The 12629-nt window shown below is 36.6% G+C and overlaps 1 protein-coding gene across 7 annotated transcripts in view; it reads right to left on the reverse strand.

The window, feature by feature from the left end:
- Positions 1-12193, reverse strand: part of LOC121371298 (calpain-A-like) — an 81478-nt gene extending 69285 nt beyond the window's left edge. For all 7 annotated transcript variants that reach the window (XM_041497098.1, XM_041497095.1, XM_041497093.1 and 4 more), the window contains exon 1: positions 11551-12193. In XM_041497098.1, the coding sequence (XP_041353032.1) occupies positions 11551-12090 (540 nt within the window). In that variant the 5' untranslated portion in view covers positions 12091-12193. The remainder of the gene's footprint in view (positions 1-11550) is intronic.
- Between the last annotated feature and the right edge of the window lie 436 nt (positions 12194-12629).

Below are 12629 nucleotides of genomic sequence, written 5' to 3' on the forward strand. Positions count from 1 at the left end.
CTCCACCCACCTTTAGCGAGCGTCGTTAAATAAAGCATTTCCTTCCTTCCACATTAGCAAGTTTTAATTACCACTACACAGACTTCTCTCTCACTAGCCACTAACAACTAACTCAGTGTCATGGACAGACAGCCCAGATAGCTGAGGTGTGTGCTCAGGACAGCATGCTTTAACCTTAATTGGATATAAGCACGAAAATATGTTCAAATGAATGAATGTTACAAAACAGTGGATCTAAAGCTTGTTTTGCATATTCTTTGTATGCTAATATTTTTAATGTTTATTTTTAGTGGTCATTTTATGTAACATTTTATAAATAATAATAATAAATACTTTAATCTTAAAATGCCTACTGACCAACTGACTGGTCAAATCATTTAAATAATGTGATATGAAATACAGGAAACTTTTTTTTTAAAGTGGGTATGAAGTAACTCAGTGGTAAAGTGAACTGTTGCAGGATCAATCGCCATCCAAGGATTCAGGTTTTCCCTCCATCCAAACCACTGTCCCATGACTGGTACACCAAATACTGTGGTATGTAATAGAAAGTGGATCTAAAAGAGGCAGAGGGCGTGGATGTGGGATGAGGTATTCCCCATCTTGCTGCTCTTAAATCAATTCTTGCAGAAATATTGGTACATGTTTAACATCACTAAAGGACATTCATTCACTACTGGAATTTGGATATCAAATATCAAAGCTTTGGTAATTCTGACACAAAGTTTTCAGAGGAAACCAGCTACATTTTTTCATTAGCAGCAAAGGATCTTTTATATGCACATTCCCATAGACAGACTGTACATACCACAGTCTTTGACATACCAGTTGTCTGGCAATGGTTGGGATCGGAAAAAAAAGCAATCAGAGAATTCCACCATGCACTGTAGGCAAATTCTGCCCTTGCTCCGACATCCCTGGTTCTGTAAGGTTTCTGAATTAAATACTTTAACATACTCATCAGAATCTGATGATAGAATGTGGCAATAATTACATTTTAAATAAAAAATAAAGACTGTGGAAGATTTCATTACTCTCAGAGGTGGAATATAAACCAGTAAATAAAAATCACACACACCAATACACACACACAACAGTGTACCAGCCACCTTTCAGTGAAGAATGGAAGAATGGAAGAACAGATGGCTGTCAGATTGAAGTCAGATGTTACTGATATGTTGCCTCAGACCACAATTAATTTCGCTATATGTTTCTATATAGCCTTAGTGGCTATAACATTTTTATTAATATCAGCAGGCCCGTGACGTTTTGTATGTACCTTTGCCTGCCTGGGGGACACATACCCTGAAAACGACAACCCCTGTTGTCCAGCTCTTTCTCCCAGCATATTGGTTTAAACAGACACACCCTCTAAACCAGGCCGGAGTACTCCCATTTTACACAAAAAGCACTACTTTTGCATGGGCCGGAATTACCACAAACAAGTGTTCAATGTCAACAAGTTACACATGTTTACAAACTACATGCTATCCCCTGTCACTTCAGTCAAATAGTTGCCACTTCATAGCTGTCTGCCATGAAATAATCACAGTCAAACAGCAGACTACTTGCGCGGTCAAATTTTGGACAACCAAATGGGAAGATAACTGTAATCTGAGGCAATGTTCTGCCTGGGTCTGACATCAGCCAATGTCATTACAGGTCCAGGTGACCTTTCATTGCAAGCTACCTTGAACAACTGGCTTCGGAAGTATAGTTGTTATGCCATTGGACTTAGTTTAGTAAAGTTGGATTTGGTGGATATATTGCATTACTAATTCATCTAAAAAATAATCTGAAAATTGCTTGGTTTTTGTAGAATTCTGTCCCGGGTCTAGCTATCCAGAAACTGGACCTGGGACAGACATGCTTGAAACCTTCATGGTATATAAGCATGTTAAAATTATCTGCTCCACTCCACTCTTTGTAGATCTACCGTCTCTAAGCCTATTTAGCTACGGTAATTAAAACTTGAATTTAACTTCTGATTTTCTAACCAAATTAATAAAACTGCTAATATATTTTGTGGGACCTGAGTAAACCTTACATGCAAACATAATGATTAGTCTCATATTTCATAATGGCTAGACAAAAATAGGCTGTCCTTATTTCAATATGGTACTAGTTTTACAGTGCATGCACCAGGTGTAACTTTGATGTACAAATAGTTGCTAAGATTTCATTACTTTTTATTAACATAAGCAAACCTACAACAACTTATTTGAATGGGCGAGTTCATAAAACTTAATTCAGTATATTGATCCACACAATCTGCTGCCAATTCCGTCGCATACTTGTGTAATTATTAGAAATTCCAATCCATACTACACTGCCTGCGGACATATACACTTCATACACAACAGTTGTATAATACATTGATGTTATATAACATCATACCTTAATTTATATGTACGTATTTACTAAGACATCTACCACAGCACATCTGCATGTACTTTGTGACAACATTCCTGAAACTGATGGCCTGTCACTTTGAATGAGTATGTCATCAATTATGCCATCATCTTCCTAATGTTCTTCTGAGTGGGATCTCTAATATAAAAGTTAATATTTGTTTTGTTTAATGACACCACTAGAGCACATTGATTTATTAATCATTGGCTATTGGATGTCAAACATTTGGTAATTGTGACATATAGTCTTAGAGAGAAAACTAACTACATTTTTCTATTAGTAGCAAGGGATCTTTTATATGCACCATCCCACAGACAAGATAGCACATATCATGGCCTTTGATATATCAATCATGGTGCACTGGCTGGAATGAGAAATAGCCCAATGGGCCCACCAACAGGGATTGATCGCAAACTGACTGCACATCAAGCGAGTGCTTTACCACTGGGCTACGTTGTGCCCCCTCTCTATTATAACACGCAAGGCCATTTTAAGTTTCCGTTCATTCTGACTGGTTCTCATCTTTTGATTTGTACTGCCAACCACGTTCTTTATACTTATCCAATGCTGTACTTTGCAAGGATCTTTCTGAACTCAAATCGTCTACCATACACACATTGTGTGAAATATTGCATACAAAGATGAATTTCATAAATACAATGGCAATGGATGCTACCGTCTTTGTCACTTTGCATACATTCTGTCAATACAATGGCAATGGATGCTACCGTCTTTGTCACTTTGCATACATTCTGTCAATACAATGGCAATGGATGCTACCGTCTTTGTTACTTTGCATACATTCTGTCAATACAATGGCAGTGGATTCTATTATCTTTGTCACTTAGCATAGAAGTGGCCATGGGCTGGCTATCTATATGCCGATCATTTTGTTTGAGGAAATCACATTGTACGGTCATCATACCCCATCAAAACATCACAGTGCTAAGCATCGGTTACATCTAGTGTACTTTATAATGGCAAAGTGTCTACATGGAAATATAACAGGCTGTAGAATATAGGATCAATATCCATAAATGGATCCTGTGGGTTATTTTCAACTGGAATTTTAAAAGTTGGAATTTCAAGAGTTGGAATTTCAAAAGTTGAAATTTCAAAAGTTGGAATTTCAAGAGTTGTATACATGTACTAGAGTATCCTTTCTGAAAATGTGCATATAAAAACGCCTTGCTGCTTATGGAACAGAATAGCAACTAATTTCCTTTTTTATTCTTTAGACAAAGGGTTACATGGTAATTATCACCTGTTAGATTCCTAACAGCAACTGAATAAAACACCTGACTAACTTGAAACAGATTTATCTTGTGCTTATATCCCTCCACAGATATTTCGTCCCAGTACGCTATGTAATTTGTACACCCTAGCTGGAGATCGTTTGAGTGGTAAAAGGATCAAGCCAAATTAACCCACATATTTTTACCTAAGTGTATTAGCCTCAATTCTCTCAGGTTTATGACACATTTTGATCATGATGTAACACTAAGCTGCTTAAAAATTGTATCATAATGTTATGCAACTTGGATTATAATTACAAGCATATATTTTGACAGTGAACAAGAATCGACCTGTACAGAATATTGCATAAATTACACATTTACATATATACCGGTAGTCAACTGAGAATTTGATATTGTCGATAGACTAGTAAATTCTCGGTCGATGATTATGTACCATGTACATATATTACCAGTATAATTATGTACAAGTAGTTAATCATCAAGGCAAACATAAATAACAAATGTTAAACCTATAAATCCAACCAAATTAAATGAAAGTTCATCAACATATTTATGTGATGTAAAAGCTGAAATAATTCATACATAAATCTAACCCAAATGATCCGGTCATTAGCATCTGTTTCATTGTTTAACATTCACAGTTTTAATGTGCTTTGACTTTTTGTGTGAAATCTGTCGCTGTGCAAGTCAGTTCAGCCTCCAAGTCACTGTATGATTTCTGTAGATCTTATGCCATATAGCCTTATTATTATGCGATATGTTTCATCTAAATATTTGTGAGCCATCAATAAGTTGGGTAGAACATAATCTAATGGTACATTTCCAGGTTTATTTAATGTTTTAAGTATAGAAACCTATAAAACCAGTCCCTACAATATACCATTTGCAACCTTCTAAAAGAATGGCTTAGTTTAAGTTTTAAAACGTCCAATGCATTTTAGTTTGGCATGACATCTAAATTGCACAAATCTTCTAAAACATCTTATATTTGGAGACCTAATTTATTCGGGTCATGACGTTTTGGTTCATCTAGTAAAATTCTATTTCAAATTTACAGAAACGTACACCCCACTTTGTAACATATTTTGTTACCAATTTACTGTGTGTGGCATGGATGTGCACAAATTTTAACTGAATATACAGTGTTCGAGATTAAAAAATTTGGGCAGTATCCCAGTTGGATACTAACATTTCAAAATCTGGTATCCCACCTGATAATTTAGTATTATATGGTATCCCGGTGGGATACTGGGTTCTTGAAGTCTGGTATCCAAAATTAAATTTTGGTATCCCCGGGATATCAGGATACCATTATTCTCGAACACTGATATATTATGCACTTTAAAAACCCCATTTCACCTTAAAAAACCCGATATATTATGCACCTTAAAAAACCCGATATATTATGCACCTTAAAAAACCCTTTCATCTATATTTCCATGACCTATGATTCAAATGAGGTATTTCAACAAAGTACATTTATGCATATACATGTATTTCAATTTGAACGGCTTTCACACCTTTATATACATGAAGGAATACTTTCTTCTTTGTTTTGGAGACAACTAAAAAAGGTGACTATCACCATGATACAACTAAGTGTCAGCTTTATTATAGTTTTCTGCTGGTATAGATATATATATATATATATATATATATATATATACAGAGAGAGAGAGAGAGAGAGAGAGAGAGAGAGAGAGAGAGAGAGATTAACTGGTTACTGACTTAAAAACATTGGCTTTATCCTGTGAAGGTTAGAATGGTGAATTCCAGGGTAGTAACATGAACACATACTACCTACACCCCCACTAATTAACTGTGAAATGGTTTCATCAGAGTTGTGATCCAGACACTGTCAGAACATCACCTGATAAGACACAGGAGCTTTCACTTATCTGTATTATTAAGCAAAGGTATCATCATTATCTTTCTCACTTCAGTCATAAACGGTTGTTATAGCAACCAGTCTCTTACAAGTACAAGTGCCAAAATCGGCAGTGCATTCATGCGTAATCTTTTACCCAAGTTGCTAATAGTCATACTCCTGTACAGCTACAAGGAACAGTCACCTACATAAAACTACCCTGTACCATTATGGCTAATTGTTATACCATGTGGGAATGCTGGAAACACAATACTCCATGACAGCATGATAATGGTGGTTTATCATTAACGTAATTATTGGCTAACTGTAGAAAAGTGCACACTGTGTTCCTTTGTTTGTAATCAGTGAGAACAGTTTAAAATGCCAGCAGCAGCTATATGGCTTCTCTCACACTACCGTAATCCACCGGTCTCATGGTTAAGCCATCAAACATAAGGCTGGTGGTAGGTACAGAGTTCGAAGCTCGGTACCTGCTCTTATCAAGAGCGAGTAGGTGTAAGGCCATTACACCCACTTCTCTCTCATTAACGACTAACCACTAACAACTAACCCACTGTCCTGGACAGCCCATATAGCTGAGGTGTGTGCCCAGGACAGCATGTCTGAACCTTAACTGGATATAAGCACGACAATAAGTTGAAATGAATCACAATAATCCACTACAGGGCTATAGTTCTGGGTGAGCAAAACTATTTCATAAAAATTTCTTATTAAACTTAAAAAATTGCAGAAATCGATAGGTATTTTCTAAAAATGTCAATTATTAAAAGATTTTGCCAAATTAAATTAACATTTTCCATCTGCTTTCAAATTATTGATTAGCAAATTTGGTGAGTGCCAGTTAGTACTGCTTTGATATCTGTTTTAGGCAAGCCATACCTAATTCACTGAACATACATATAACTTTTCAGGACAGAAATAAGTTCCAATATTATAAAAAGATACAGCAGTAGCAAAGTTCTCCCTATCCATGGCCAAATTAGCCAGTTGTTAATTAATACAACATATAGTATTTGACTTATAAAATGTCTTTAAATTGGCTACATTGAATCATTTTCAAGAAATAATTATTTATATAATTATCTGAAAACTGGCTAAAAATTTTTTTATTTCCAGTGTAAGGCCTGAGTAGTCAGTTAAAAAATTATTTACATTAATTTATGTAATATAAACCAATTAATAATTTTGCTTATTATGTACATACATATGCATGCTGACAAAATGTTGCATAATTTATTGAAATATGCCTTTGATCCATTACTTGTCATTATTTAATTATGTTAGCAGTTTCATAATATTAAAACTTATAATGACTTAATGTGTGTACTTAAAACTATTGATAAATACAATACATGTATGTTAATGCAAGGTACATATGGCTTGCATTCTTGGTCTTGACCTCGTCTCCCAGCATCTAATCAATTTAGCCTCAATAGACCAATCTATCTGTACATGTAGGGCAACTGTAACTTAGTATATGTGACAGACAAGGAAAACAGACTTCAGTGCGCAAAGATTTGAATTTAACTACTTCAGAATTGAAGTATGCTGTAAAGGTTTTCATTGACACATGCCAGCAGTAATAAATAGGGAACATTTTGTTCAGTATTGAGTCGCAATTTGCTCTGCAAGTTTCAGAGACCACAACACAATTTTAAACCATTAAACACTATACAGGTAGTTGCTAATAAATTTTCAATTGACTAGAGAAATATTGCTAATCAAAAGTTAGAAAATAAAATGTTCCCTGAATAATGTCCAGATGAGGGTTTTCATTTTTTTTTTTTTTTTTTTTTTTTTAGTTTTGTTTGCTTTTTTTGCTTTTTTTCTTTTTGATACACATACATGTACAAAATGTACTATCAGAACTGGCAATTCATGTGCACTGGCAATTGAATTCATGTGCTCAGTATCAGTAAATATTTATAATAAAACACAAAACAGTTTAGTTTTATCAGTAATTTTGATTGATTGATTGATTGAGCAGTTTGAGCCAACTACTGCAAACACACATAATAGCTGGTGAATTGTGCTATATGCATATGCCAGCTATTATTTCTGTCCCTGAGTATTGATTGTTGACAAGCGGTTAATGGGACGGTCCAACAGGAATCATACACTTAACTAGCTAATGATACTTAACTTCTTTCACATACATAGAACACAGCTAGTCTCACTCTTGAAAGAGTTTTATTGTAGTCACTTTCGTAAAAATGTAAAGTATTTCTGTAACAAATTATTTATTTAGCCATCTAAAACAATATTTATACAGGCATCAAAATAAACAATGTGTCAGTTATAGTGTTAACTCATGTACAGGTTACCACAAAATACAGACCTGGTAACCTAGGTTAAGACACATCTTATATTTTTGTTTTTACTATAAAATCCCTACCATACACATTGATACTGTGCTATTCGAAGGAAATGAAATGTTTTTATTTAACAACACAAAACATTTTATTTATGGTTATATGGTGTCAGACATATGGTTAAAGACCACACAGATATTGAGAGAGGAAACCCATTGTCGCCACTTCATGGGCTACTCTTTTCAATTAGCAGCGAGAGATCTTTTATATGCACCATCCCACAGACAGGGTAGTACATACCATGGCCTTTGATATACCAGTCGTGGTGCACTGGCTGGAGCGAGAAATAGCCCAATGGGCCCACTGACAGGGATCGATCCCAGACTGACCGTGCACTGAGCAAGTGCTTTACCACTGGGCTACGTCCCGCCCCCACTTTGCTATTCATTGATACCACTGTACTGGCGCAGTTGGCGTTGGATCGATCCCCGTCAGTGGGCCCATTGGGCTATTTCTCGTTCCAGCCAGTGCACCATGTCTGGTATATCAAAGGCCATGGTATGTACTACTCTGTCTGTGGGATGGTGCATATAAAAGATCCCTTGCTGCTAATCAATAAGAGTAGCCTATGAAGTGGCGATGGCGGGTTTCCTCTCTCAATATCTGTGTGGTCCTTAACCATATGTCTAACGCCATATAACCATAAATAAAATGTGTTGAGTGCATCATTAACTAAAACATTTCTTTCTTTCTTTCATTGTACTGATACTGTATGTGTATCAAAATAACACTCAGTTGATCAAACTTTAGGCAGTTTAGTTTTAGTTCAATAGAACACTTTTGGGGCATTTTCACCATTTTCGGGGCACTTGTATTTCATTAAAATACATAAAAGTTAATTGAAATAAACATTAATGTAATTCATGTACTTGCTTTAATAAATGAATGGCAAAAGATATAAAAGGCATATTTTATTAATTAATAAAACCTTTTTTGGTGTTTTATAGAGGCAGTTTTAGAATTAATTAGTGAAAAAGGCTTGTTTAATCTCAGGGCAGCATGGTGCTGATGAAGGCAAGATGGCGCTAGACTACTGAGGCATGGTGACTTTCTTGATATGTGATAACCTGCTTGTAACCTGAACAATTATTCTCGACTTATTTCGATGCCTGTTTATACAATGTACTGTAGCCAACTTCTTAAGATCTACAGGGTATATATATATCTGTGTGTGTGTGTGTGTGTGTGTATTATTGTTACTGTTAGCAGTTAATTGAGCTATACTGACAGCATGACCCCTCTGTATATCAAACATACCTGTAATTAACCTGTTAACATGTGTATGTATTGATACAACCATGAGGCTTGAACCAAGTCTACTCTCAACTTATAATTTAAGTGATTCAGTATTCAGGGCTGTACATGCCCTAAAATATGATGGGTGGTAGAACAAAAATAATCAAGGCACAGCAATAGAGGTTCTCCCTGAGGAACAAAAATGGGACACTTTTAACAAATGCATGTTTTCAGTTTTGTGGGGGGGTGGTGGGTGGCGGGTAAAACTACCCCCTTCTCTCATCCGTGCGTGACCCTGGTATTTATCATATTTACTGCCACTCATTCTGGCCTATATAAACAAGTTGAAGTTTAATAGGACAAAATAAATTAGCCTTGGGCCAGGATGACACATCATAACACAAGTATGAGCTGAAATGATTGATAATGGAAGCAGTAAGCTACAGCTTCTGTAAACAGCCCGAGGAATGTCCTTTCTCCAAGTACAATAACTTTTAACACAATCTGTGGAGCGTTTCCTGAAAGGTGAAGCATATGTTTATATACTTCACTGGATAGTATTCAGTGTTTTTTGGTAACTTACCTAATTAAATAAACAAATGTATTATAAACTGCTTTAAAAAAAAACATACATGTAGATTGGTTTAACTTTTGTGGCATCAAAGTAAATTATCTAAATTAGGCCTCAAATAAATAAGCCATTTACAATGTATCATTTATGCCCTCACACCCCCCCCCTTTCAAAAACCCCCAACCCTAATTAAATTAATAAAAATTCAGGTAACCTGTTATGATTGTGTACATGTAATGCACAACTGAAAAATGGGTGAGCAATGAACCAACTGAGTTAGCGGAAACATTATCACTTTATGAACAGTCATAGTGTACCCGGTATATTACAAAATATAAAAACAATCCTTTAAAACAAAAGACAAATTCCAAATGACTGCTGAAGGGTGGTATGCTGTTCAAAGATTATCACTTGAAAAACACTCACTGAGTCACATTAAATATGAATGTCATCCATAAAAATTATAAGCACATTTCAAGCATTAAGCCAATATATAAAAATAAGGTGGTGAACATCCTTGTTTTTTTTTTTACCACAAATGTCAGAGGGAAGGAGTTTTTATTAAATTTATTTATTTTAAACAAAGTAGAATATATAGTTATTGTACAAAGCAAGAACTTCCATCACAGGAAAACTATTAATATATCATGTCAGTACTGAGTAAACAAGATAAAATAGGCTACCTTCAGGAATTGTCTACATTATCTCTTCTTGAGAGACAATGGTCATGGAAATGGGTCACAATTTGATAATACATGGTGTATAATAATAATAATAATAATAATAAAAATTGAGCTGTGCCTTTTCAATAACAATTTTCATGTGGCCAGTGGCAAACAGAAATACTTCAACCAAGTTCTAAATGACCTTGACCTTGCATCACATTCCTTAGGATCAGGATGAGCACTTGAAAGAAACCTGCATCATTTGATGAACAGCCAAAAAATAAGAAAAGCCTTATAAGCATTCAAGATTTTACCCCAATTTTTCTATAATCAGAACTTACTTTTACTCTGTATTTCTTCAAATGGAAGTGACTTTTATTCCTTGTATGTGACTTCATCAAGTGGTATCAGAATATAGCTTAGTGGAGCAGCAGGTATGATGGGATATCCTTTTACAACCAATGCTCAGTGATTAGTTTGGGAGCAGGAAGGATGTATATGGTCCATCGAAGGATCTGTCCTGCTATAGACACTAGGTACTAGAGATTCAATGAATCAACCACTATTTTGCAAAATGCCCAAAATGACTGTGCATTGTGCAGATACAATCTTGATCACAAATAATGATTTTTGTCAAAACGTATAGGCTACTGTAGTCCTTGGGCCAGTGGCATAGCGTGGGTTGCCAGCGTCCGGGGCAAGGCAAGTATTGTGCCCCCCAACCAGTGGACCAGGGTGACTGTCCCGGTGGCCCTATCCACGCTTAGCCACTGCCTTGGGCAAAGGGCATCTAGCATATTAATCAGCACTAGGTTTTTTCTTTAACACTCCAGAACTGGCCATAATAAATTGATGTCTACTCAACCATGTCATCATGTAACACAATAACCCAATAAATTGAATAATAATCAGTAATTAAGCCAAGTTTCATTGAACAAAACCAAAATATTTGTTCCCTGGACCAGTTATCTTTACCACCCTCTCCCAACCACCCACTCACCTCAGTAACCCCAAAAATTCGGACAAAAGTAAAACACGTTTGTTTTAATATTATAATTATTGTGATGGCATGACTTGGGTAGTTATGGCACAGCACCAGGTGTATCTAAGTATAGAACTACACTGAGTCACCGAGCTGCATACTTACTGATGGTCGCTTCCACTCGAACGGTCTGGGGGGTAAGCGACTGAAGAAGATGGAGCCATCTTCTGCCAGGAACTCGGGGTCTTCGAACAGAAAACCTTCTTCTTGGCACTTCTTCACGATATCGGCGTGACTCTGATTCTTGACGCCCGAAAACGGGTTTTTCTTCTCCTTCCTGCTCGGCCGTCCGATGATGTCTGGCTGGGTATCCCGAGTGCATCGCCTTCGGTATCCTCCCCCGCCGCTGCTCCCACCTCCTCCTCCTCCTCCTCCGCCGCTGGTGAATCCTTCAAAGCCAATTCCTCCGGGAAGACGGAATCCACTGCTGCCACCACTATCTCCTCCTCCGCCGTAGCTGAATTGGGCGCCCCTTCCACCAAAAGAGGAACCGAATCCAATGTCTACATTGCCCCCTCCGAAACCGATGCTCGGTCCACCATCGGTGCCGCCGAAAGTGTAGGTCTTCGTTTCGGATCTCGGGGGCCCGGTGCCATCAGAATAATAGGTGGTGATGGTTCGCTTGCCAGTCGAAGAAGACCACATGATGACGCAAGGTGACCGGTCCAAAATTTAAATATACGCTCAGAAATAAAAACGAAACTACGACTATTGGGAACACACGACTGCTCGCTGCCAAACAACGTCCTTGAACGAGGAACCGGTAATAAAGCTTTGCTGGACGAGTCCAAAGGTGTCTATTGATCGAGGGGAGAAAGATACGGACCGAAAGATATTATATTATATCGGCTTATATTACCACAAGGGTAAACAACTCTTGTTTTAATATTTCAGCTGTATAAAGTACATATTTATCTCCCTTTCTCGCCTATTAGATTGGTAAATTCACAGGCTTTCTGACCGCATGGACAGAAAGTCGGTTTTGAGATCCCCTTTTGGTTGTATAAAACATAAACTGTATCACACATTGACATAAACACGTTTATGAATACGGAGCCTGAGATAGCCTGGCCGAACCTAGCAATACCCCAAAAAATAAAATAATAATATTAAGAAAAAAAGTGCCTTTTTTTTTATATTTTATTTTTTATCTACACGGAGATTTAATATTAATTAATATGCCA

The sequence above is a fragment of the Gigantopelta aegis genome, chromosome 4, assembly GCF_016097555.1.
Source record: "Gigantopelta aegis isolate Gae_Host chromosome 4, Gae_host_genome, whole genome shotgun sequence".
NCBI classification, from domain to species: domain Eukaryota; kingdom Metazoa; phylum Mollusca; class Gastropoda; order Neomphalida; family Peltospiridae; genus Gigantopelta; species Gigantopelta aegis.